General features: G+C 40.8%; 1 protein-coding gene across 1 annotated transcript; it reads right to left on the bottom strand.

The window, feature by feature from the left end:
• Window positions 1–13,384: 13,384 nt before the first annotated feature.
• Window positions 13,385–26,141, bottom strand: RCN1 (reticulocalbin 1). Its single transcript, XM_058026415.1, has 6 exons — window positions 25,921–26,141; window positions 21,184–21,377; window positions 19,464–19,642; window positions 18,882–18,942; window positions 16,177–16,376; window positions 13,385–15,282 (listed from the first exon to the last, which is right to left on the bottom strand). Exons 1-6 carry the CDS (start codon window positions 26,139–26,141, stop codon window positions 15,175–15,177), a joined length of 963 nt encoding a protein of 320 aa, XP_057882398.1. The 3' UTR covers window positions 13,385–15,174.
• Between the last annotated feature and the right edge of the window lie 1,371 nt (window positions 26,142–27,512).

A 27,512-nucleotide genomic window follows, 5' to 3' on the forward strand; every position in this document is an offset into this window, starting at 1 on the left:
GCACAACTTTAGGTATCGATTTCAGCTTGCTGGACACGGGGTGAAGTCAGTTTCTGCATCAGTATTTTTAAACCCCATTAAACAGCATGTTGTGATTTACTGTTGATGGTGGTAGGTAGAAGCTGTTGCTGATTCTTCTTCTCTCCTCCTCAGTTTTTATGCTCTTATAGGATCACATATTCTCTCTTTGGGTGACCTCTGATATTTGTCCAGCTCATGGGAAATCTAACTGGATCTCTCCAAGCTAAAAGCACGAAGCTGAAGCTTGTAGCTCCAGTAAAAACCTCCCGTTCCCTATGAACAAGGCAAACCAGACCTACTTTTAAATGGAGGGCGTGCAGCTGTGACCATGGAGAATGGAGGATGGGGAGCAGGAGAAGGAAGAAGCTCTTTGATTTCTCTGCTGAATAAGTCAGCACTTAAGTGTAGGGCTCACACTGGGGCTGTAAAATGCACACTAACCAGTGGATGGAAAATACCTTGTGCTTCTAGGGGAAATGAAACCTGGTTTTGGGAGAGAAAGGGATAAATGATAAAATTTGCTCATCTTTTTAAATCTGTACGCTGGTTTAGTGTTAAATTCCAAAACCACTTGTCCACCACCACCTCCCACAAAAAAGAAAACAACCCTGCTATTGTTTTAAAAAGAACTTATTGTAATGTAAAATTGTACTAATTGTATCCTGTTATTCACACTGAGTTGTATTCTTTGTTTTGCAAAGTACTTGGTGAACTCTTGGTTAATGATTTAAAACAGATTTCATTGCGACTTTTTTCTCTGCCTTTTTCTCTTCATTTTGCATTCTTTGATAGATCAACCAGCAGAGTTCTTCCTAAAAGGACTTGCATATTCTCTTTAACAAATGTCCAAATTATTTATTAAAAACCAAATTATCTATTCTTACATCTGCCTACCTTATTAATCAATGCTTCCTTTGCTTTGCTTTTCAGTGGTTTTCTGTTTGTAGAATTATAGCTTCAGCCCCTCTGTTTGTGCTGATTTATGATTGAATAGCTTATTGAATGCACTTTGTCCACATTTCTGGAATACATTTGCTGCTCTAAATTTTTTAATGCATTTAGCTTCCGATATGAAACTTGGGGAAATGGTTCTGAACATCTCCACATCAGGTTCCCATTGCATCCCTTTGTCTATCCTAGCAGGAATATCCTCTGAGATTTCGTCCTGCAGGCATCTCTGAAACCCCTAATTGAACCACCAGTGTGCTTGTTTAAAGTGTTTCCCTCGCCTGGCTTTCTAAAATGATTTTTAAGCTTTCCCTACACACGTTTTCATCCTCCCCAGCCTTTTCCTTAACTAATGGCATTATGATGGTCTCCTGCCTTCAGGGATCTCTCTTGAACTACATGAACTCCTGAAGTGTCAGTGAGGACTTCTCTCACTTTCTCTTCCCACTTTTATTTCTCTCTTGGATGTCTGATGCTCAGCTGTGCATCCTTTGGCAGGAGAAGAACGGGGTGGAAGTCACTGCTTTGCTCCCCTGCATGGGCTACCACTGAGCCAATAGGGAAACTGCATTGTACAAGGGAAAACTTGGCATTGATGCCATTAACAGTGCATCAAACACTGAGTTCTTTTGGCTTTTTATATCAGGATATGCCCACATGGCCCTTGCATCCTTAATTGTCTAACCAGAGTTAGAAAGCTCAGACTGAAGTGCCAGTGAAGCTTTCAGGTTCAGTGTAAAGTCTCTCTGCTTCAGAGTAAAGTCAGAGATCTGGGAAGCCTCGTGGGGAAGATTAAGGAAGATCTATAGAACACCCCAGTATGATTTTTAACAATTTTAAGTTGTTTCTCCTAGCAGCTTACTTTGATTTAGTAAAAGCAAGCAAAACCCCAATTCTGTCATAGGTTTTTTACCTAAGATCGGCCACCATGGATGATCCAACCCACCAACTCCACCTTTGCAGTTTTCATTGTTATGACAGGGTGAGAAAGCCACTTTGCCCCTGCTGCAAAGCACCAGTGTTCAGGTAGGAGGCATCAGATACAGTCATATCTCGGAACAGTTCAATTAAGGCAAATTAATTCTTTAGCTATTCCAAGTAGTCACTGGATTTTAGTTTGATGCTTTCCACTCTCATTCTGGTAAGTGAATTCTTAAATCTTTGGGTTTGACCCAACTTAAAAACAAAAAAATTAAAAAACCCAAACCAGGAAAAAAACTTCACACTAAGAGATTTTGACTGTCTGATTCACTTTTGGTTTTGTTTCATTTGGTTCAGCCTTTTTGTTTTAATACTTGATCAAATCTTTCACTTCTAATATTCTATGGATGGGTTCAAAAGCAGTTTTGTTTGTCTTACATATTGTTCCATATATCTGTCTTGAGCTATGCTGGCTTCTCTTGTCATTTTGACACTGATTTACTGCAATGAACTTATACTTTAAACTGTTACTGTTCTTTAAATGCCTTCCATTCCACATTAACATTTCTCAGCAATGGTTAGTTCTAATTAGGTTTTTATATCCAGCCTGTTTGCAAATCTAGCCCAATATATTTTGAAAACAAACTTACTGAAGAGTATCAGACATTTGAAGAAAATAAGTGATCAAGTGGCTTTGCTGCTGGTAGTTCATCTATGTTCTGTGTGTGCTTGTAGCCAGTTATATAAATCATTTATATATAGGCATTTAACTCCTAAAGGAAAAAATTAACTCTATTGAAAGATCTGCTGCAGAAACTCATTTTTCCAATCACCTGTGGCAAACAGAGATTCAAAGGCCCTGGCTCTGTGTGAGGGATGCTCAGCAATAATAAAACCACCCCTGACTTATCAACACTGACCCCAGCAGAAATCCAAAGCACAGACCTATGACAGCTATTATGAATAAAAAAAATCATTCCATCCCAGTTAAAACCAGCACACATTCCTGTTGGCATGCTTTGATGGCTTTCTACCTGCCCACAAGTATGAGTGTGCCAGGGTTTGTCTGGATCTTAAACAGGTGTTCAGTTTTTCTAGAGACAGTGGAGAGATAGAGCTGTACCAATAAAAATATATATTTTGTGTGTGTCTATATATTTATTTATTTATTTATTTATTTATTTATTTATTTTTATATAAAAATTATATAAAATATAATTTTATATATAAAAATGTTATATATAACATCATATATTATAATATATATATTATATACTATATGTATAATACATATAATATATAATAGAAAATGATATAATTATATAAATATTATATATGTTATATAATTATATAATTATATTTATTGTTTTATTTATTCAATAATTTAGTATTATAATTTATTTAGTAATTTTTTTATTTTATTTATAATTATTTTTATATAATTATATTGTTTAATACAAAATAATTTTATATATGTAATATATTTATATATATATAATTTTCAGTGAAAGAAATCTGCTTATTTTTTAACATTTTTGTACTGTTTTAAACCAAACAGCTGAATAATTTGCTTCTTCATGTCTTTCGTGTGCTGCTGCACAGACATCCATTGCATGTCCTCTACAGCAGCAAGAAAAAACCTGTGCAGAGATGTTCTATTCAGTGTTAGTTGTTTTTTTATCCTAGGAGAACTGTTTGCAGACAAATTTATTTTAAATTTGTTTTAAATAGTGCCCCTGGATGTAAATGAGCATAGGTGCATTGAAAGGGAGAGAGAAAATATCATTTTTAGAACCATAAAATTAATGTGAGCTGATGGTTGATGCATTTGTGGTGTGCCATTCTGATCTGTGTGATTATTTTCTCTCTCCCTTGTATGCTATTTCTTCATGGTTTGGCGCTCTTGAGGTATGAATTTTAGTCAAATGAGGACAAAACTGGTTGTTTTATTACCGGTATTACTGTAATTCTTAGGAATCCAAGTCATGAGGCACGATTTCCCTGCCCTAACCACTGCAGCAGTGCTGGTCCAGAAGAGATTGCTGAGGAAACGACAGCACCAGGAGAAGGGAGGCAGAGGAGGGATCCACAGCCTGAGTTCAGCGCCCTGCATGGGACTGAGGAAGTTTTTTCTCTCTCTGCACTGTCAATTGTTCTCTTAGGTCTTCATTTCTTGCTCTCTGTTAGTGCTGCTGATGGAGGAAACAAAATTAATGTGCAGCTGGGCAGTTAGATCCCTCAAAGCTGTGGCTGAGGAGAGCATTGGGAGCTAACTAGAAATTCAGAAAACCCTCTGAAATATGAGGAGCAGCACGGGAGCATAGTCACGTTTTTTGGCTTCTATTTGGCCTTTAAAAAAATAATTTAGTTGAGCAAGAGTAATAAAACTTTCAGCAGTGGGTGAGAGATCAAGAGATGAAGAGAGCAAGAAATGAAGACCTAAGAGAACATCTTGGGGTCTGTGAGGATTTTTGGAAGTGAAGATGTGTCCTGTGGAATTGGATGGATTGGAGGGAGTGAAGTGGATTGTCGCTCTGCTTTGCAGTGCTGCTGGGAACTGTGCATTCAGGGGAAAAAATAAACACTGTAGTAATAAAGTTATAAATGATGAGGGACAGCCTGGCTAAAAGGCTCAGCTGTGAGGTCTTGTATGAAAACAACCTGCAAGGCTTCAAAGATTGCATTCCAGACTCTGGGTTTGGATGGGTGTTTAAGAGAAGTGCAAGCACAGCTTGATGAAAGAAGGTAAACCTTGACTGAGCAAATTTTACAGTAAATTTGGCATTCATTTTGGTTTTAATGCTACTCAGATGTTTTAAGGGGAGCAAAGCACCAAAAGCCAAGCAGATTTCATCTATGCTTGATTTCCAAGTTTGATTGGAGAGCAGGGGACAGGGAAAACTCCTCTCCCCTCACAGAACTATTGCTGTCTGTCCATCTCTGTGCCTGCCTGCTCTATCCCAAGCCAATTTCATAACACTTAGGCGCCCTTTAACTGTGGGTTTTGGCTTGTTCCCTACACACCAGCAGCTCAGGGAGACACAAGGATGACACATGAGTGAGAACAGCCTTGAGAAAAGAGGATTTTTTGGAAAAAAGAGCTGTGACAATCTCAGCGAGAGAACTGCCTTGTTCCATTCCTCTGTGTTGTACCAAGGTACCAAAGAAATGCTTGACACAACTGCCACGTTACCTTTGCTCCCAAACAGCCTGCAGGACGTGGAATTTGGGCAAAGCACTCAGATTAAAGAAGCAAGCAGGGCTCCAGGCTGCTTCTTGAGCTGCTGTGAGAGTTTTGTGCTTTCCTCATTCCTGTGCATTGCAGCTGTGAGAAACGGGAGCGACTCCTTGTCCCACTGCTGAGCTCTGGGAGTCTCTAGGCAGAAAAAAAACCAAACCCCTAAAAAATGAAAAAAAACCACAAAAAAAACCAAACAAAAAATTCCCTCCAAACAAAACAAAAAAAACCCAAACTCCCAAAAAAACAAAACAAAAACGAAACAAAAAAAAAAATCACAAAACCAACAAAACAAACCACCCCAAAAAGCAAACAAAAAAACACCAAAACAAAAACACAAAAAACCCAAGCTCCCAAAAAAACCCCAACAAAACCAAAAACAAAACAAAAACAAAACCACAAAACCAACAAAACAACCGCTCCAAAAACAAACAAAAAACTCCAAAACAAAAAAAACCAAACTCTCAACAAAACCCAACAAAACCAAAAACAAAACAAAAAACCAAACCCACAAAACAAAGAAAACAACAGCAACCACAAAAACCGCCCCAGAAAACAAACAAAAAACCCCCCAAAATCCCCCCAAACCCCCCCCCCCCCAAAAAAAAAAAGAACCCAAACCCCAAAAAACAACAACAACAACAACAGGCTGTCTGGGTTTGTTGTGGGTTTCACCAGGAGCAGGGAGGGATGGTGCAGAAGGTACAGCAGATGTGAGGCTTTGCTTGCCTCCACAAGCCTGTCCCAGCTGGCAATGATGTTGTCCCCTTGACTTAAAACTTTGCTCACAGTGTGTAATCTTTTCCCATCACACATAATTTTTAATTTTGTTTTAAAGTACGTGTTTGGAAGTAGTGTAACCCTGTCTACAAAGCACATGTGAAATTTCAGCATGCAAGTGAGTGTAAAGCATTTGATTTGATGCTGTTCAAAGCAATGCCTGCTAACAGCATGGCATACAGGTAGAGAAAGTATAAAAATATGGTGTAATGCAGTGGAATGAAAAAGTATTTTTCCAGTTCTATTCTGAGAATGCAGCAAAAATAGCCTGATGTCAAATGCTATTTGATATCACTTCTTAATGTGTCTGATACACTTATTCTTTATGTGAGCCCACTGCTATGTTACTTATGCTGCAAAAATACCTATATATTTATTTTTTTGTTTGGCTCTAAGTGTACCAAATTAGTTTCTTGGTTTCATTCTCACCTCCTCATGGTTTTTGCATTGATGAATTAATGGCATTCCTACCTTTGTGTTGTAGAAGAGAATTTGAACTTAACAGCTCCACGTACTGGTTAGAAAATCTTGTGTCTCTGCAGGGGAATGAATTCCTGCAGTTTCACTCCTGGCCAAACTGAGGGAAGGTGGCTGCAAGGAATTGCAGCACTGGCATGTCTGCTCTGACACCAATGCTGGACAAGAAGTAGAAGTAAAAAAGCAACAAAAAGCTTCTCTGTAAACACTGGCAGACCCAGCAGTGGTGAGAGGTTGGATTTTATTCTAATGTTAAAGCAAGGAATGGTAATATTAAAGCAAGCAGATAAATGGGAGAAACAGGTATTAAACATATATTGCATATTTTAATTGCATGTTGCATGTATTGCATCTATATGCGTATATTGCATATTGCCCATTTTAATTGCATCTATTAAAATGGAGCAGCATTTTTAGCTAAATTAGTTGGTCTGTACACCCTGGCAGGACTGTGCTGCTGTGTTGACTGTAACCTTTAGGCACAGCTTGGGTTGCAGGCCTGAGCTCTGTGCTGACCACACTGTCTCCATCACTGACTGATTCTGACAGTTTATGTCCTATTGCATATTGCATGCATATACATATATTGCATATTTTAATTGCATGTTGCATATATTGCATAGATAAACATATATTGCACTTTTTAATTGGACGTTGCATATATTGCATAGATAAACATATATTGCATATTGCCCATTTTAATTGCATCTATTAAAATTGAACAGCATTTTTAGCTAAGTGAGTCGGTCTGTACACCCTGGCAGGACCAACCAGGTGCTGATAATAACCACACTGTCTCCCTCACTGACCTATTTTGACAGTTTATGTCCTGTTGCATGTATTGCATAGATCTGTATATACTGCATATTTTAATTGCATGTTGCATATATTGCATATTGCATAGATGAACATATATTGCATATTTTAATTGCGTGTTGCATATATTGCATATATAAGCATATATTACATATTGCCTATTTTAATTGCATCTATTAATATTAAACAGCGTTTTTAGCTAAGTTGATTGGTCTGTACACCCGGGCAGGCCTGTGCTGCTGTGCTGTCTGTAACCTTTAAGCACAGCTTGGGTTGTAGACCTCAGCTCTGTGCTGACCACACTGTCTCCATCACTGACTGATTTTGACAGTTTATGTCCTGTTGCATATATTGCATATTGCATATATATACATATATTGCATATTTTAATTTCATGTTGCATATATTGCATAGATAAACATATACTGCATATTTTAATTGCATGTTGCATATATTGCATATTGTATAGATAAACATATATTGCATATTTTAATTGCACATTGCGTGTATTGCATATATAAGCATATATTACATATTGCCTATTTTAATTGCATCTATTAAAATTAAACAGCGTTTTTAGCTAAGTTGGTTGGTCTGTACACCCTGGCAGGCCTGAGCTCTGTGCTGACAATACCCACACTGTCTCTCTCACTGACTGATTTTGACAGCTTATGTCCGGTCACTTTCAGTGGTTTGCAAAGCTGACATTTCCCTTTAGTGAACCTGAAACTCCTTTCTGCTGTCTTGCCCAGATATTTTGAACGTACCAGGCACTAGTGAAAAGCAGGGAAAAGAGGGCTCCTTTCTCACTGAACCTGGGGAGGGATGGAAGGAGCTGGAGTATAAAAAAAACCTGGGCCCCAGATTAGTGTAGTTGTGGTCAGAGGTTTATTTCTATTAATTTGTCATGCTATAAATGCCACACTACTCTTCTGTTCTGTAGCAGATATTCTCCTGCTCTTACAATATTTTCCTTCCTCGTGGTAAAGTGTATCTGATTGAGCCAATTTATACTGACAGCTTTCCTAAGTTAACTTCTCTGTGAATTCCCAGTTCATTTAATATATTTTCCTCATGCTTCCCACATTTGAGTTACCTTTGTTCTGTGTCTGAAGGATAGGAAGCTGATAGTTATTTTATATTTATATTTCAAGGCTGCTTAATGTTTAATGGGGCTGAATATGTTGTAAAAAGCTTCAGAACACTCGGGCTGGTTAATATTTCATGTCGATCTACAGAGACAACTATATTGATCTTTTAAGCATCTGCTAAACAAGACAAGGAATAAATTAGATTTTGGTCAGTTTGATTTGGCTGGTGAGTTAAATAGCTTTTAGAGCATTATCACCTTTTAAAATGTTTTGTTTCCAGTTGAATAAAGTAGATTTTGAGGGCAGTATTTCATGTCATTTCTCATTGCTCTTCATCCTGCCTGTTTCATTTCAGCTGTGTTTGTGTGTGTTAGGAGGGATGCAGGATATAAAGAGGGGATGTTTGAACTGGCTGCTTTATGCACCCACAATTAGACCTTCCAAAGCCACAGTGGAAGGGCCCTACTTGTCCCTGTTGACTGCATTTTGGACACAGGTTCCCACTATTAAACCAATGTTTATTTGCATCACAGTTACATGCTTAGAAAATTCTCTGCAAAGCTGGACGATGAATACAGTCTGATCCAGGGGAAAACCTGCTTTATCCCCAAGCTCCTTATCCTAAAGGACCTGTTTTAACATCTCGGGTGCAAGTTTACTTTTTACCAGCTTTGGGGGTAACAAGAGCAGAAAATGGATTTCCTTGCAAGAAGAGGAGAAATAAATTATCCATTCAGATGTTTAGAGAATTGTCCTGTACACCTCCTGCAAGGGGATAACAAGGTTTTACAAAGGTCCTTTTAGACTGAAATAATTTCATAACAGGTTTGTGATGATTGAAAATTTCCAAACTCCATGCTCAGAAGATGCAGCACGTGTAGAGCTGATCTAAACCAGAAATTTTTATTAAGAAGCTGAGCTGGCAGCCTTGGCACAGAGCCATGGGGTTGGAATGTTAGCTCCAGAATAGGTCATGCAGCTTACCCTATAGAAAGACCCATGCAGGAAACATTTGGCAGTTTGACTAAACTCAAGTGTAAATTATTGCATTTAATGTCTCCATGCAAACTCTCTAGCCTGCAAGTATAAAAATACTTTTCTGGTACAGAGCTAAATTTTAAATTATCTTGTAGTAAACTAAATATTCCAACTCAGTATAACCCTAAGTAAATCTGTTTCAGGTTAGATATATTAATGTTTATAAGTATATATGGGAATTATGGAATCACACTTTTTTAGTCCCTTGCATTTGTGGAGTTTTTTAATTGATGGTTTAACTATAGTTTGCTGTATCCAGTTTGGAACAGATGTAATAGCTGGGAAAACTTCATTTCTTTGGCAGAAAACAATTAAAAGTTATCAGTTATCAGTGACTTGGGGAGCTCTGGGGGTTCCTGAAATGTTACACCTGTACTATTAACTGAATTCAAAATCTAAGGACAAAGATAAAAGGCATAAAATTGATGCAAAATCTGTTAAACTAAGAGCAGGAATGAAGAGAAGGATACCTCTAGGATACCTCTCCAGCAATTTTTAATTCATTCCCGCTGGAATTTCCTTGTGAATTCACTCTTTAAAAAAGACGCTCCCTATGATTTTAAAATGTCTCACCTACGTGTTACCCTGTAAAGATTTCAGGGAGCTTTAGCCATCTAAAATCTGTTCCACTTGTCGTTTGATGGGTTCTCAAGTGGCCTTCCTTCCTTTTGTGTCCCAGCAACCTGTGTGAAGCAGTGAAAGCCATATTTAAGTTTAAAGATGGAGGGGGCATTAGGAGTGATTTGGGGGAATTTCTCTGACCTGTCCATCTCATCAATACTGTGTTCTGTATGTCTCTGTTATCTTACAGTTGATCTAATGATCAAAGCTCATCCCCACTTTTATTTCTTCCTGAGACATTAAATTCTCTGACTTCTATCCAAACAGGAGGTATGTCCTGAGAAGCCCTGAGAACATCAGGCTCCTGGGAGCTCAGTAATTCCTTCAAGGTACATTTTTAAAAGCTATACTAATGTTTCATCTTCAGTGCTCCCATTGGTCCTTTTTAAAAGCTGTCAGGCTCTTCCCATATAAAGAAAATATTTTCTACACATCTCAATGCATATCTAAATTCTTGTTGATAAGATGGAACATTTCTAATGTAGGGGTCCCCCTTAATTAGCACTCAGATTCTAATAGTACTCATTCTAATTAGCACTGAGATTCAGGATCCTGCCATGACTTGTTCTATTCAGCTGTTCTGGAATTTCTGGTATGTGCTAATTTCAGACCACAAATGTGGCCAACATTACAAATGAGGCCAACTAAGAAACATTTAAAAACACTACAACTTCAGAAGTTAGCCAGCCAGATCATATCTGGACCCTTTATGATGATGAAACAAATTCTTCCACAGGGAAAACAGCTAATGTGCAGTATATGAAGGTGAGCTCTGCTGCCCTGAGCCAATACTTGTGCTGAGGATGGCCATCCCTTAATTGTCAATAGGAATAGTAATTATCAATAGGATACAATAGGATCATTGTATCCTTGTCACTGCCAGAGTGAAGAAATGATTCAGTCAGGTTGAATGTGTCTCCTGTTCCAATGAAAGGGACTGTACAGAACTCCCTGGAGAAAGGAGATCACAGCCCATCCTGCTCCTGTTACAAGAGTACCTTACAATAGTTGCAGAATGTTTTATTATTTGCTTTTTTACCTTTATCCTGTGGAGAGGCAGCATGCAGGTGTGAAATTGGCTGTTGTGTCATGTGCACATGTGTGCCCTTTGTTCACTGTTTCACACTAGGGGAAAGCTGGTAACTTCTTCTGAGGTTGCTTTGAATTCACCATGCCTGGGGTAATCTATACAGCACTTGAGTCTCAGGGACATCATCCTTTCTGGTGCCTGAAACTTCAGTGGGAAACAATCCTCAGTTCTCCCTTTGAGATTAGTGGAAATGGTTAATGTGCTGGATACTCTGAATGGAACACAGCACAACTAAACTGCAGCCATGAAAAGAGAAATGCTGGATGCTTCCAAGTGCTTGGCTATAGGCCAAGTCAGGTTGTGCAAAATTTTTAGCTATGAAGTCTTTTTTTTTTTTGTAGATGCTTGTGTCACTCTGTAAAACTCACTTCATTTGCTAAGGGTGATGCTACCATGACTCAATAAAACTCTTCAGGCTCCCTGAGCAGACCACAAAGACTTTACACACTGCCTTCCATGAACTACTTACAGCCTATCTCACAGGAGTATGAACTGTCTAATTCCTAAATGTTAGTGGTCAGTGGCAGTAAGGAGATCAGGATCTGCTGGTTGTAAGGTAATTCTGACCTCCAGTCCCACCACCCCATTGTTCTGCTTGCCTTTGTGTGGCCAAGGCCTTAGAGTAATTCTTATATTCCTTAGAACTAGGAGTTCATGATAACTTCACTGGGATCAAGATCAGCTTCTGCACAGCAAATAATTAAACATTCTGCAACTATTGTAAGGTACTCTTGTAACAGGAGCAGGATGGGCTGTGATCTCTCTCTAGGGAGTTCTGTACAGCCCCTTTCATTGGAACAGGAGACATTCAACCTGACTGAATCATTAAATGGAATTATAAGACAATGAACATTAGCCACTTAGCTCATTTCATAAATCCCAATAATTAAAACTGCATGGGAAATAATAATGGGCTATTCCAGATATCTAAGTAAGAAAAATGCACCTTTGATGTATTGTGGCATAGTTATGGCAAAAACACTGAGTTAGTGGAGGATATGTGTAATAAGTTACCATACAGATCCTGCAGCTGCAAATATATAAACATGCTTCCCAACAGAATTTCACTGTGTCACAATTGATTAAGAAAATCGGCAATAACTGACAAGATAGGCACAAAATGGATTTTCATGTTGCTGGGATGAAGTATGGCTCCCAGCAATTAATGGTTTTAGTCATATTAAGAAGATAAATAATGCTATCTGACATTTCAGTATTTCACATTACACTAAAATTTTGTAACGTTTGCTCATAATATGAGTTGAAATATGTTACCTAGGAAAGAAAATGTTATCTCTGGAACAGTCAAACCCCATTAGAAACCTTAGGCTTGAAAAATCACAATGTTAACAGTTATATCCCCTAGCAAAGGTTTGCTTTCCTTAAATAGTGTTAAATTTAAACCCAGAAGCTCTAGTCTCTTTTGGAGTTACTCTTCCATAGTGCATTGAGCTTGAAAGGGAAATTTAGAGCATGGAATGTACTGTGCCATTACTGAATGTTGGTAAGAGAAACACCCTGGAGAACTGCAGAAACAGGGGAGCCTTTAAAATGAAATCACATCAGGGATACTTATGTTCTCTAAAACTGCTTCATTAAAAAAGCTCCTAATCATACTATGACCCCATAACCCACTATTGATAAATAATTTGATTATTTTAAACCTCATTCTAATTGGCATGTTTGCCTTTTTCCTAGCTGGATATATGCTGAGTACCATTCTTTTGGAAAAAAAAGAAAACCTTTTTCTCGATCTGAATTTTCAGTTACTGTTTGTGTGAAAAGCTCCTCTGATTTCAGCATTCTTACTCACGTAAGTACAGTTTTACCCTGGAAAATACCAATGTGTTCCAAGCAGTAACAGGAATCAAGAACAAATATGAGAACAGGATTTTTCTCTTGTGTGCTGCTAATTCTGTTCCAAACTCATTTAGTAACGTGGAAAAAAATGTGATTGCTTGTCAAAGCACAGATGTGGTTTTTTTGTTGGGACAGTGCACAGAGCATTCAGAAGTGTCATGTTTAGCTGTGGGCAACAATGCTTAGTGTCTCAGCACCCAACTCCCACTGAATTTCAACAAGAGTGAGCAAACAACCTTCCCCTGGGCTCCAGTGAAAATCCTTGGCTTAGTATCCAGCCTGAGCTGCAGTTTCACTTGCAGGAAACAAGTGTTTTTTTGAGGTCTTTTGAGGTATTGTTTCCTGAAACAGCAGAAGATAATCTGAGTACACAGAGAGTGCTGAAAATCTGTTAGCAAAACATGTTAGTTTGATAAAGATTGTCAGGATTATTGAGTACAATAAACCTTTCCAAATCCAAGCCATAAAGAAAATATATAATCATTTTCACGTGCCAAGATACAATTTTATTGCTTCCCAGATAACACTGCATTTAGGCTTCTATTTAACTTGAGGGTACTGTAAAAACAAAACCAGTTCACTTTTATGACATTTTCCCTGCTCTATGTTAGTGGGAGAGGTGGGGATTTTTCAGAGACATTGCTGGCAATGTCACAAGATGTGCACCCCAAAAGCTTAGTGGTGCTGCCAGCAAGCACATGTAATTTCTGTCAGACTCAGCAATCTACATTTAATTATCTTCAACTGCAAGATGTAAAATATTGCACCAGGGTTCTTCCATGACCTTATAAAAATGGCACTGTTCACAGAGGTCACAGTTTTGCACTGCCTCCTGATGATTTTTACAAATGTGTTGAACTGCTGAAGTGTCTCACAGCCTGGGAGTCTCAAAGCTCCCCTCTGGATTGTTCAGGGTGTGATGTTTTACACCAAACCTTCCAGGAACCTCCCAGAGAATGCTGCTGGGGAGTCCTGATCCCCCAGTACTAGTGTCCAGAACAAATTCTAGTTACAGCTGCTATGTACAATGCACTTCTTTTTGGCTTTTCTTTTTTTTATTTAATGAGGTGACAAAGAACCGTTGGGGTTGTATGTGCAGATGCTTTTGGAAATGACCATCCCAGTGCTTTGATAACTACTGGCTTTAGAGGCTTGGTTTGTGTTTTCACATCATCTCTCTGCTAATCTGTGTTAATGTTATTGCACCTTCACAGTATCAAAAAGAAGTATTGGTTTTATTGTGCTTCTTTTCAAACCAGTACAGATAAAAACAACCAAACTTGGAGAAGTTGGTTATATAAAAATATACATGTAACAACTCACATTATACAGTAAAAAATAAAGCACCTATGCGGAAGACTTCCCCCTTTTTTGGAATGGGAGCTGTCTCTAGAGTTACAGGTATAAACACACAAACCCAGAAGTTCAGCCACAAGAATCTGTCCCCTTAGTGGCAGAGGAGACAGAAGGCCCAGAGGGATGACATGTCTCATTCCTTCTCCATCACAGAGCTGCTGCCATTCACACTGTGTGAACAGGAGCAGGGCTGGGGTGAAGTGTGAAAAGCAGGAGATAAATTATGCTCCATGTGGCACAACTCCTCCCAGGAAGCAGCCAGGCCAAGGGCCCACAAACAGCTGTACATTACCCTGCTGTGGAAGGAGCAGCTGCCAGGCTGGACTCTGCATCCCTGCCTGGGAATGCAGGGTCAGGAACAAGGGACCTGTGCATTTGCACACTGGAGCAGGAGCCAGGGGGCTGCAGCAGCACTCACCCAACACAGCAACTCTGTGGAGACAAAGCTGGTATCAAACTCTTCTCTGGGCAGGAGGCTCAAAGGGTCACCTCTAAACTATTAGAAAAGACAACTAAATAACTTAAGTCTGATTAAACATTAGGGTTCTAATCCTAGGTGCATTTCACTATGGTAAAAGTGGGTATTTGAAGAAAATACTTGGCTATTAAAGATCTTTGCAATGTTTTTAAAAGTCCCTTTTCCATGCCAGGCTCTAACCTATTCAGAAAAGTTACACTCTTAATTTTTTCAAAAATAAAACTCTAGTAACTAAAGATTGTATTCAACCATGTGAAAGGAGTAAAAAAGCTATTTCTATGTGGTTTCTGAGGTAATAAGCTGGCATGTTAAAAATAATCTTAATGCAAGTCATTCAGTTGTGAGTGTCCCTTGGCCATCTTCCCTCCTGGAGGGGATGGACACAGTGATTTCAGTAAGGTGGAGAAAAGATGTGTGGCACACTGGCTGGCACACTGGATCATAGCTCATCATGGTTTCTCGTGAGGTCCTCCCCATAATTGGTAGCTTGACTTCCAACAAACATGTTCCAGTTGTCTAGAACTTCCTCTTTTGTTAGTTTTTGATCCTGGTAGAAGAAAAAAAAAAAAAAAAAACCAACTCTGTAAGAATATTTTCAGAACTAAGTCTAAGACACAAAGACACACCAGCACAGACTTGCAAGAGCCCTGGGAAACAGTTCTTCACAGCAGCAGACTGCAGGTTCAGCAATCATTTGTAGCTGTCTCCGTGAGTGAAATTTGGGCCTTAGTGGAAGACAGAAGCCCCACAAGCTTCAGGTAGGTCAAACTGCTAACTGAAAGTTCTTTGTAATGCCAAGCAGTAGGAACAGCAGGTTAACAGTGGATTACCTGGTGCACAGTTTTGTGGTTTGGTTCATCTTCCTGACTGTAAAAACAAAAATCCTCTGGTGCACTTTGTGGAAGGTGGTTGCTTATGTTAGCAGTTTTCTGTGTTCAGAGCATTTTGGCTTTCAGGTTCCTCATATGCTGTCCCTGATCAGAGCTAGTGTTTAAGTGAAAGGTATGTGCTTGAATATAGAACTAAGAGTGGGTTTGCTACCCCTATATTTGAGTACAAGGGGTATCTAAATGTAACTTTATTTACCTCTCTTAGTCTATATTAACATACAGAAGTAATGACCACTCTTAAAGGAAAAAGTATTTTTTGCTGTGTTAAAATAGTGATAGTTTCTCATCTCATCTAATGAAAACCAGGGGACCTTCTAAAGCTGATAAACTGTATTGTAACACTTTGTAATTCTAACACTACCAGCTGAGATTGGGATGGAAACATTAATCCACCAGCAAGTCTAGCCTCTAAAGAGAAGTCTAGCCTCTTTAATCCATTAGCAAGTCTAGGCTCTAAAGTTAGTAGGAATAAATTCTTGCAAGCTGGTGTTTTAAAAAACCCACAAGACCCTATATAACTTCTTTAAAAACAACACTGGAGCACCACATACCTTGTCTACATCAGATTCATAGACTAAGTGCCTGGCTTCAGCTAGTGCATGGTCATAGTCCTGGGGGAGGATCCAGTGCTGGATCTCATCTTTGTCCATCTTTCCATCCTTGTTGAGATCACGGAAATCTGAGAACTGCTCACGCTCTGTAATCACCCAGTCAGGCTCTGGTCCACCCTCCTCATTTGCAAACATATCAGCTGGAGAGGAAATAAGGGTCTTACTTGAGTCCTATTTACTTTGCAAATTAAGCACAAAATAAAGATTTTTCAGTGTTCCTCAGAAGAGACTGAACTTTTCATTCTTTGCACAGTGTCTCTGTACAGAAAGAGAAATGTGGGGTGTAGATGGAGTAGCTGCATCTTCTCTCAGGCCTATTTCTTCACTGCTGGTGATTCTGCCCATTCTCACAGCACCCTGTATCATACCTGTGCACTTCTGGTGGGGCTAACAAGAGAGCTAACATGTTCAAAGGCCATCATCTGAATTTCAGAATGAACAAAATCCTCTAAGGATCTCTGGCTGAACAGCAGTCTTAAGCTTTAGTGCTAGGCTTGGTCACATGGGGAGAAAGGAACTCAGCCATTTTATCTTGTCCCTGCCAGTACATGTCTTTGTGGATAAGATCAGACTCCAGCCAGCAGAGTGATTACAGGAAAAAAGGCACAGGGGGAATTTAGGCAAACAAAAATTGCTAAATGGAACCTGCATGCATTTTAGAGAAGTCTTGTGTGAGAGACATTCAGCTTAGGAGACCAGCTCTCTTTTAGGCATGCAGTGCTGCAGCACATTCCAGCAGAAGACACTGCTCCAGGAAAGAGCTGGAGAAGTCAGGAGTCATGGTGCACTGTGTGAGGAGCCACAGGCACAGAGCACTGGTCACAGCCTGGGACCTGGGGAGGGAGCAGTGTGTGTGGCAGGATGCAGAGGTCACACACCGCAGCTGCTCTGCACATCACTCCTGTGCTGCATTTTCAGAGCCACAGTGGCAGCTGCTTTCTGCATAAACACAGCACAGCAGCAGTGATTATTCAAACCAATGTTCTTTACATCACAGGGCTTTCCAAATCATGAGTGGTGTCTCTGTCATCCTTCTGGTCACTGTGGCCAATCCCTTCCTACTCATCCTCAAGCCTTCCACTTCTCTATTTAGAATGAAACCTGCTTTGTGACACCTCTCCTCTCCAGTGCCTTCTGGATTTGGTTTTCAAGGACCCTCATGGATGGTGTGAGGGTCAAAGGCTGGCTGGTACCTGTGGGAAACACAAATGCTGAATTCCAAGGCAGGAGTAAGTACCCCTGACACTGGGCTGAGGCTCTCCATTGTCACTGTCCCCAGTGTCCCTGAAATACTCTGTTACCTGCCCATGCACAGTGAGAATTTAGTCCTCTCTGCTCAACATTTTTATAGGCATTTTGCTCCGCTGCTTGTGTAAAGCTAAACCAAATTTTGCAAAAGACAAAATGGGAGCAAAGAAGGGAATGGAGGGTGGGATCATTCTATAAGCTTCAACAGATCCCCCCAACAAATACTCCATCTAGAGACTGAAATTTTTGGACTTCTTTTTGTTGCTCCTTATAAACTACCAAAGAAGAGATTTCGTTTTCTGTTGGTTTCTTAATCCCAACTTCATCAAAATTTAAAAAAAATACATCTGAAAAAGGAAAGTAGGAATATTTTAAGCATAGTTTTCTCAACTCAGGAAGAAAACTTCAGACAACACATTCACTTTCTTTTTTCATTTTTTAAAGTGCAAATTATATTGTTTATTTGAAGCAACTGACATGTCCTGTCAATTTGATTTTTATCATCCTTGCCAATGTGGGGTGATCGTGACTAGAACATTCTATGTTCCTATCTATAGAAGACAAGAAGAACCAGCATTCACATGGTAACAAATGTTGACAATTACCTTATAATTATATGTAGGTAATGTCACTGAATGAACTGAAATTACTGTGGAAATTATGCTGCTCTGTTATTTCAGTCATAGATGAATAGCATTCACTTTCTGGGCTAAATATAATTTACAAGGAACAGAACCCCCTGCCATTAATTAGTGTGTGTATATTGTTCCTGATTCTATGTGAAGTGATCTTTATAGCACCACTAGAAACAGAAAGCTTCATCCAACTTTGCACTAATGCCTTCTTAGTGCTACTTTCTGGATTTAAAACTCATCAAAATAGAATGGTATCATCAGTACAGAAGTATGGGCTTTACTTACTAATTAAACTAGGAAAAAAACCTAGCAGGAACAAGGTGAACTTTCTCTTTTTGCAATGGTTGATTCCCAGGTGTCTTGGATATTTGAGCACCATCCAAAACCATTTATTTGGGAAAAGACTAATTCATTTTCTCATCCTCCTGCATTTCTAAACAGTGCCTTCAAACAGCAGTTAACATGGTGCAATATACAAAGAATATCCCTGCCATGAAAAATATTATTCCAGATTCTCTTTTGTTCTCATATAACTCTTAGCTGAGTTAAATAAGAGCAAGAGGAGAATTTTGTGTTGTGAAGCATGAGGAATTCTTCCTGGTCGTGTTGCTATCTACCTAAAATGAAATTAAACTTTCTGGGTTGGATGGCTGGTATAAAATAGTTGAACTGTTCACTCTGGGTTGTTAATGCTGCTGCCAGTTTGAGAGAAGATGGAAAAATGGACTGGAAATCATATAAGAAACAAATAACAACACTTACCAATGTATTCATCTTGATCCACAAAACCATCCTCGTTTTTGTCTATGTCTTCTAAGGTTTCCTGGAAAACAATTTTGCATGAAAGTCATCAAGAAAAAACTGAGAGCTCTGATCACCTGCCTTTGATAATTTAATGTTCTGAGGCCTTGACCTGCCCCTGTACACAAGTGAATGTAGTCTCACTAAACCCAGTGGGACTGTTGTTTGCACAATGAATATAAAAATATCCTTTCATGTTGAAAAAATTCCCTGTATGAATGAACTGCTTATGTTAGGGGCAGATACCAGCCTGCATGAAACACTCAGCTGCTGTATGTTAGCACACCCTCCTTATATTTTGGTTTAAGTCTGTGCCCCAAGATTGTTTCTTGATTCAATTTAGGAGCTGTCTAAGTGCACTTAAAAAGTCTTTCTTATGTTGAGACTTCTAAACCAAGTTAGTATCATGAAAGGCACCCCTTTCTGTTCCCCACTTAGCTTTTATGTGTGTGTCTCTTTCTAAACCCTGCCTGGAAAGGTGAGAGAAGCCTTCAAATTCACCCATAAAAGCAGAAACAATGGCATTGATTTTGCTTTGCTTACTAAGACAACAATGTTTTTCATGTGCTCAAACTCCTCTGGGTGCAGGAAAGCAGTGAACTCCTCACGAGTGGCAGCCAAGTCTCCATCCAGGTCTGCAGCTTTGAATCGTCTTTCATCTCTGGGCAGCATTTTCTTAAAACTGTGCTGATCAGTTGCATCTTGGAATTCTTCTGGATTTTCTGCAGACAAATCAAGATGATCTCAGAGGTGTTCTCCTTTAAAACATACTAGCAAAACAAAGCTGTTTGAGTTTAGAAATAAAAAGGTTTATTGCCAGAATAGCTGTTGTTCTAAATGGAAATTCTCTTCCCCATGAAGTTTAAAACTCAGGGGTCAAATACTTGGTTTGATTTTTAAAGGTGACAGTAGTAGGAGGTAAATTTCTGAGCGAGCCTTCTCTTACAATCCAGAATAATGGTTTTTGCAGTATTCCCTCAGAGATTTTTTTTATCTGCCTTTACAAGCACCACTGAGGCAATATTTGGGGTAGACTTCATTCACAGTGGTTTTCTTCATCTTTAGGAATCAGTATGATCCACACAACTTTTCAATTTCAAGAAGAGCAAACCAAGGAAAGGTGGCAGACTGACTGAAATTATCTCAGTGCTAGACCTCTGCTACAGGGAACCTAACAATTCTTTCCAGTTTAAAACAATGGCATTTTTTCAGAGTGTTCAGTGGCATAAAAGGAATGGTATTTGATATAATTTTTAAAACAGGATCATTAAACTGACTTGAAAAATGAAAAATACTCATAACAATTTTTCACAATTCACATGTTGGGAGACAAACATATGTGAAAAAGACTGGGTCAGGAATTACAGATGGGAATTTTAAGTATTCATTAACACAAGCCCACAATGCTGCTCTCCAAATCTTGAGGCTTAGAGGAAGCAAAGACAAGGCTGAGAAGTGTTCCAGGGATAATTCTGCAGGGACTGTGTGTTAAATATTTCCTTTCACAAATGTAACAAACTCCATTTAAATCTAAGGTAGACTATGGAATTATTACTGCTACAGGAAGCTTGCTCTAGAAACTGCCTCTGTGGTAGGTAAATATTGTTTTCTCATTTCCAGTAAGTATAAATGGTCAATTAATATTGATTTGTTGCTCTGTCAGTATTGCCCTTTAGCTTAAGTGATCTCTTCTCCTCCTCTTCCTTCATTAACTTATAAAAGCAAAGGGAACGTGGAGGGGGGTGGGGGGAATTCAGGTATATTTTTTAATAAATGTTTATTTTGCCTGATTTGTTAAGGATTTTCATTTGCTGTTGATCACAGTCTGAAGCATGTTATTCTGCAAGAATGACTTTAATCAATAACTTTGCTGTAGCTTAGACACAGGCTACATTTTTAACATCTAGACTTGGGATTTTAGAGACTAAATTCACAAATACAGTTAATTAGACAATATATTATTTTTTAATTAAAGTACCTTTTTCAATGCTAAAAAATAATATATTTTTTAACTGGAGGAGACTTTAATTCAGCTGTGTCAGTATATTTAATGATACCTCTACAAAACCTTCTGTATGCTGGTGACCCATGTGCAAAGGGCTGCAATAAATAACTAAAAAGTGCTTTTGACCTCTGAGCATCCATAAAATTTAATGTGAGCTTCAAGAGTCCTCAATGTGACAACAACCTCCAGTTGTCTGCAAGGCAAGAAATCATATTTTATAATCTTAAAAATCCTTGATCATACAATCTGTTCTCTTACCTAGATAATAACCATATGTGGCTTGCTTGTATTCTTCCCAGGCAATTTTATCATCCTTGTTTAGATCATAATCTTTCCAAACTTTGGCCACATTTTCATAGATGTAGCGTTTCTGCACTCGTTTAATCCAGGTTTTTAACTCCTCTGTTGTGATATAGCCATCTTTGTCATCATCTATTCTGTCCACAATCTTCCTGTAAAAAGAGATCAGCATCATTAAAACCCTACTGCATGTCAGGCCAATTTTAGTAATCTTCATCTGGCCCTGATTTTCCACAAAAACACAGTGCCCCAAACTCCTAAGGCTGTCCTACTGGTTAAGGTTTTCCTGCATTTTACACATCATATAAAGGAATGTGTCTCTGTTTGTTATTCAGCATTGCTATGAATAACTCAAAGGAAACTTGCACAACTAAAATTAGTGAGCAGAGAATACCTGGCTTTCTTTTTCTTAGGTTGTGCCTCCTGTCTTAGGGGCATCTGTTCTTCACTGCCTACAGGGAGTGGCTGTGCTGGCTCAGAGCAGGAGACACCTGTGGTGGTGCTGGCAGGGGTCACAGGATGAGGGAAGAGATGAGAATTTTGACTCCATATTTCAGACGGCTGATTTATTTTTTTATGATGTATTAAAAAGAAAATTATCTATTTTATGATATATTAAAAGAAATGATATTAATATATTAAAATATGTATTTTATATATTTTAATAGATATATTTTAATATATCTGTTATATCTTATATATTAATATAATTAATAATAAAACAATATATAATATAATTATTATTATTTGTAATTTTATATGTAATATAATTTTAACAACATTATTATATATAATATATTGTATATAATACATAGAATATATTTAGTTCTAATATTATATATTAGAATTTTATAATAATATATATAATATAATGTTAATATAATATATAATAATACAATATATAATATAATATATAATAATATAATATACAATATTATTTTATATTTTTAATATAGATTAATATATATTAAAATATATATTAAAAGAAAATTATTAAAACTATACTAAAAGAATAGAAGAAAGGATTTCATCCGAAGGCTAACAAGGAAAAGAATGGTGGACCTGCAATTGGTCATCAAATAGAAACAACTCACATGGACCAATCAAAGATGCACCTGTTGCATTCCACAGCAGCAGATAATTATTGTTTTTCTTTTCCTCTGAGGCTTCTCAGCAGGAAAAATCCTAGCAAAAGTATTTTTCAGAAAATATATCCATGACAGACAGCAACTTCACTTCAGGAAAAAGCCTGAACTCAAACTTGCTGGAGGCAAGCAGAGCAAAAATCCAGGATTTGGTGGAGACCTGCACTTTCTCCTCTGGCTTTGCAGCAGGCTGACATCAGGGTGCAGTGAGTATGAGCGTGTAATGCTGGGGATGTACACCAGGTACAGCCTCGCCTTCCCAGCCTGTCCCTGCACTTGTTTCTTTTCCTTGATTCCCAGTGGAAATCAGTACTGCTGGTGCTGCCAGGAATGCCAGTTACTCACTATAGCAGCATCAAGTCTGCAGCAGGTCTGCAGCCATGGCTGGAAGACTTGGGATTTTAGAGACTAAAAGGGCTATAAACCTCTGTCCTGTGTAAAGCTGCCAGCACTGTTGAAACCAGCAGGAGTGAAACATTCTGCACATAGCTGCAGTTCAAAAAAAAAAAGGACAGTGCTCTCTCTACCATTTATGTTCTCTGCAACTAATCTCATTGCAATTAATCTCTCTGCAACTGATGAACTTCACCATTTTGGGGCCGAGCTTGTAAAACTGCCTTCTGTGCCTGCTCTTGGAATTGAGCACATCCACCTTGGCCCTCTGGCACATCCAGGCTGGCTTTGGGCACACCAGCACCCTTCGCCCTGCCCATGAGGTGCAGGGGCAGCCTGTCTGCAGGTGCCCTTTGCCTCATCCAGTGGCCAGCTCATGCCATGCCCATGGAATACTGAGGTGCCATTGCAATGCAGGGGGAAGAGCAGAAGCTGACCTGTCTAAATCCTGACTTGACACTCAGCAGGTGAGCTCCCTAAACCTCAGGGAAAACAATCTGCACTTCTAAACATTCTTTGCAATTCCACATCTTGGTTCTCCACCAAGAAACCACATTTGGAACTGTCAAGTAGTGAAGCAATGTCTCTGCCCAAGCCTTTGTTACAGAAGTGGTTGCTGAAATATCAGCAGCAGCTTCTGCTGAACTTCAGCAATGTTGTGTGAGTCTGATAGTATCAGACTGATTTTGTGAACATGTTGTTTGAGTTATGGGGCAAAAAAGGGGCTGCTGAATTTCATTTCTGAATTAGTGAAGTGTGGATGAACTGACTAGAAAACCTTTTCTCTTCTGTATCCATTGCCAGTGGTCCCTTTCCCTGCATGAGGGACTATATTTGTCACCAGATTTTCCCCACAATGATTTAATTTCATTTGTTTAACTGGTATTTCTTTCTACTGTTAAGGTATTAAATGATTATGCTGGTAGCTCTTGGCAATGTGTAACATGAAAGAAGTCAGGTACACATTTTCTGTGTACCAGAAAATGCTTCATGTCTTCTCCTTTTCACCTGTTTTTATAGGTCCATTGCATCCACGGGCACTATTCCATCCCACTTCTCAGCTGAAGCTGGGGACAATAAAACAGTCTTGGGGACAATAAAACAAGCCTATAGGCTCCCAGAGGCACAGGTAAAAAGCTGTTGTGTGGACTTGACTTTTTACTGTTGTTATTATTGGGATGACCAATGTGCTGCCACATTTCCTAAGCAAGGTAAAATGCCTTATAAATACAACAGCATGCACTCTGGTTAGAGCAGCAGACTGTTTCTGTTTTCTCCCAGAAATCATTTTAAAATAGCTTTTAATTAAATCTGCCTTCTTCCTAAGAGCAGTCACTTGTTGAGAAGTGACTCTGTTTGTAACCCACTACAGAAGATGCCCCTAACAAAAATGGGGAGAAGGGATTCAGCATGTGACTGTTAAACCACAAGATGTTTTTTTTAATCCTCTCTTTACCTCCTCCCAGTGTGCTGCTATCCAAGATTACAAGGTTGGGGAATGCTGGAAGTTATGAAACTTTCCCAAAAGTCCCCCAGGAGCCATATCCCTGATGCTGAGATGCACAGTGCTCACCCTCAACGTCTCCTCAGAGAGACACCTACATTTAAAAGGTAATTATTGACTCTGTACTTCAATGTGCCTGTGTCACCCCTCCAAAGGGCAATCAGTGAGATCAATTAGTTAAAACTTCTTCCCTTGCTTTACAGTTTGTAAAAATCGTTTAAAAACATCTGTGTTGTTAAATCATATCCCTGACTGAATTATTTGTACCAGTAAGTGCAGACCAATATTAGGAGGGCATGTCCATTTTCGTGACACAAGTGATGAGAATCTAGGTCACAGCCATGTATGTTGAGAACATGGTTTCTTTTGCTCCTTCTTTAAACAATGAGGATGGAGTTGATAATTTCTGGTAATCATTTCATCTGTTTACTCACTGAGACATACAAATAGCAGTGATAGCTTTGAGAAGGATCAAGAGTGAGATCGCAGTGCTGCTGCTTATGGTAGGACTAGACAGAAAATTAGCAAGTGCAACTCCCTGTGGAAGAGAAGGCAGGGGGGAATCTTAGTGAGAACATGGAGGGTATTTTAAGCTATCTTCTTTGTGGTAACTACATTAAAGGGTCTTTCTTTAACTCCTATTAAATTTAGTTCTGCTTAGTGATCTGGCTTCCTGTAGGTGTGAAGGAGGGAGAAGAAGTAAAGTAAGGAACGGTCCCTGCCCTTTGCATGGAAATAATAGCAGCTGAAACACTGTGAGCAAAGAAGGCACAAGTGGGAAGATGCTTGAAGAGCACTTGTAAACGTGGCTGTAGAGAAGGAATGGTTGAAACTCAGTAACACTGATGTGGTGTGGGCAGGTGTCCCAGAGGCAGGGAGCAGCAAAGCCTCCAGCAGCAGGTCCAGCACAGCAGCTCCCTCTGACAGCCTTGCTGCTGTGGGGCCACAAAAAGCAGCAGGGAGGAACCCCAAAGCCATGGACTGCTGGCTGCTCCTTTGCAAAACCAGCGGGGTGGGAGAGAAGTCACAACCCAGAGCTTCGACCTGCAGCCACTCGGATACAGGGTCCCACTCTGGGGTACAGAGCATCACAGTGGGGTTCAGGGCACTACTTTGGGGTACAGAGCATCACACTGGGGCTCAGGGCACCACTCTGGAGTACAGGGTGCCACCTTGGGGTACAGAGCATCACAGCGGGGTTCAGGGCACTACTTTGGGGTACAGAGCATCACTCTGGGTTACAGAGCATTCACAGCGGGGTTCAGGGTCCCACACTGGGGTTCAGGGCACTACTTTGGGGTACAGGGCCCTACACTGTAGTTCAGGGCACCACTGTGGGTACAGAGCATCACAGTAGGGTTCAGGGCATTACTCTGGAGTACAGGGTCCCACTCTGGTGTAAAGCGCATCATAGTGGGCTTCAGGGCACCACTCTGGGGTACAGAGCATCACACTGGGGTTCAGGGCGTTACTCTGGAATACAGGGTCCCACACTGCAGCTCAGGGCACCACTGTGGGGTACAGGGCACCGCTCTGAGGTACAGGGCCCCGCTGTCCCCTCGGTCACTCAGGCAGCCCCAGGCCGCCTCCTCCGCCCCGGGCCCAGCTCGGGCCCTCCCCCTGCCACGTCTCCCGCCCGGGCCGGGCGCTCACCCCAGGCGCTCCCGGCTCTCCTCCGGGCTGAGCTGGTCGAAGCTCCGCGCCTCCTCCTTGCCCAGGAAGGCCTCGTGGTCGTACTGGAAGCCGGGCAGGTCCTCGTGCTGCGCGGCTCCTGCCCGGGCCCGCTCCTGCCGCGCCGTGGGCTTGCCCAGCGCGCCCGCCGCCACCAGCAGCAGCAGCGCGGGCAGCGCCCTCAGCGCCCCGCCGCGCGCCATGCCCCGCCGGCCCGGCTCGCACCCCGCTCCGCTCCGCTCCGCTGCCCGCCACCGCCCCGCCCCGGCCCGCTCCGCCCCCGGGCCGGCCTTTGGCAGCGCGCCCGGCCCGGCTGCGCCACGTCCGCACGGGGCCCGGCGGCGGGGCCGGGGCTGCGGGCAGAGCCGGGCGGGCAGAGCCGGGCGGGCAGAGCCGGGCGGGCAGAGCCGGGCGGGCAGAGCCGGGCGGGCAGAGCCGGGCGGGCAGAGCCGGGCGGCCGCTCCATCGCCGAAGCGACCCGAGCTCAGCCTGACAAACACCGCAGCAGCTCCAAACAGCGGCTCGGGGCTGTCCCGCCGCTGCTGCTCGCTCGTCCGGAGCGGCGGGTTGATGATGGTTGCTGCTGGCGTCCTAAATCGTTTGGGAAAAGACAAAAAGTGTGGTTTGAACACAAACAAACAAACTAACCCTGCACGCTGTCTTGAGTGTTGATACTCGAAAAGTGCGAGGGAAAAGGCATCATAGTGGGGCTCAGGGCACAAGTCTGGAGTAAAGGGTCCCACTCTGGGGTACAGAGCATCACACTGGGGTTCAGGGCACTACTGTGGGGTACAGAGCATCACACTGGGGTTCGGGGCACCACTCTGGGGTACAGGAAAGGTTTCCAGCACTCTCACAAAGGATATTTGTCGTGATGGGGTTGGTGTCACGATAAGGGAACCAAACTTGGGATCCTGAAAATGTGGGAGACAGGAAGCCCAAACCATGTAGTGAAAGAAAAAGTTTTTGTTTGTTTTGCCTAAAGTGAAATTTATTTTGTTGACAGTTGTGAAAGTCTCTAGGCAGAGGAAATAGATTCCTTCTCCCAGTATGATCCTTTTTCCTGTGTTACACAGTAATTCACATCTCCAGAAACAGAGTGCAGAGAAAATTGTCATTGTGTGCAGCACACTGCAGGGTAATGACCCTGTTGCTAAGGCATCCTGTGGTGAGCTGTGCTCTACCACCAAGGCTGGTCCGTCCATTGTTGCTTTTCCAAATTGTGACAGCTGGTTTGGCAGCCCAGCCCACAGGGTGTATGAACCACGTCTGATGTGGCCTTTGGGTGTACCACTGACACGAGTGTGCAGGGTGCTGTACCAACCCACAGCTTCCCCTTGTGCTCTTGTTACACTGGTAGAACTCCTTTTGACCTAAAGCTCATACACAGCTGATGCCTGGTAGAGGATTTGGTTGTAATGACCACAAAAATGTGGCGTTGGAGATTTCCATGTGTGCTGTCCTCTGCCTTTTGTGACTCGTGCAAGGAATGAGTGAGAGCCTTGCAGAGCTGGTGCTGGTTTGCCTCAGAACCACTGGCAACAGCAGCAGATTTCAAAGGTTTAAACAGTCAG

This window comes from Melospiza georgiana, chromosome 6, assembly GCF_028018845.1.
Source record: "Melospiza georgiana isolate bMelGeo1 chromosome 6, bMelGeo1.pri, whole genome shotgun sequence".
NCBI classification, from domain to species: domain Eukaryota; kingdom Metazoa; phylum Chordata; class Aves; order Passeriformes; family Passerellidae; genus Melospiza; species Melospiza georgiana.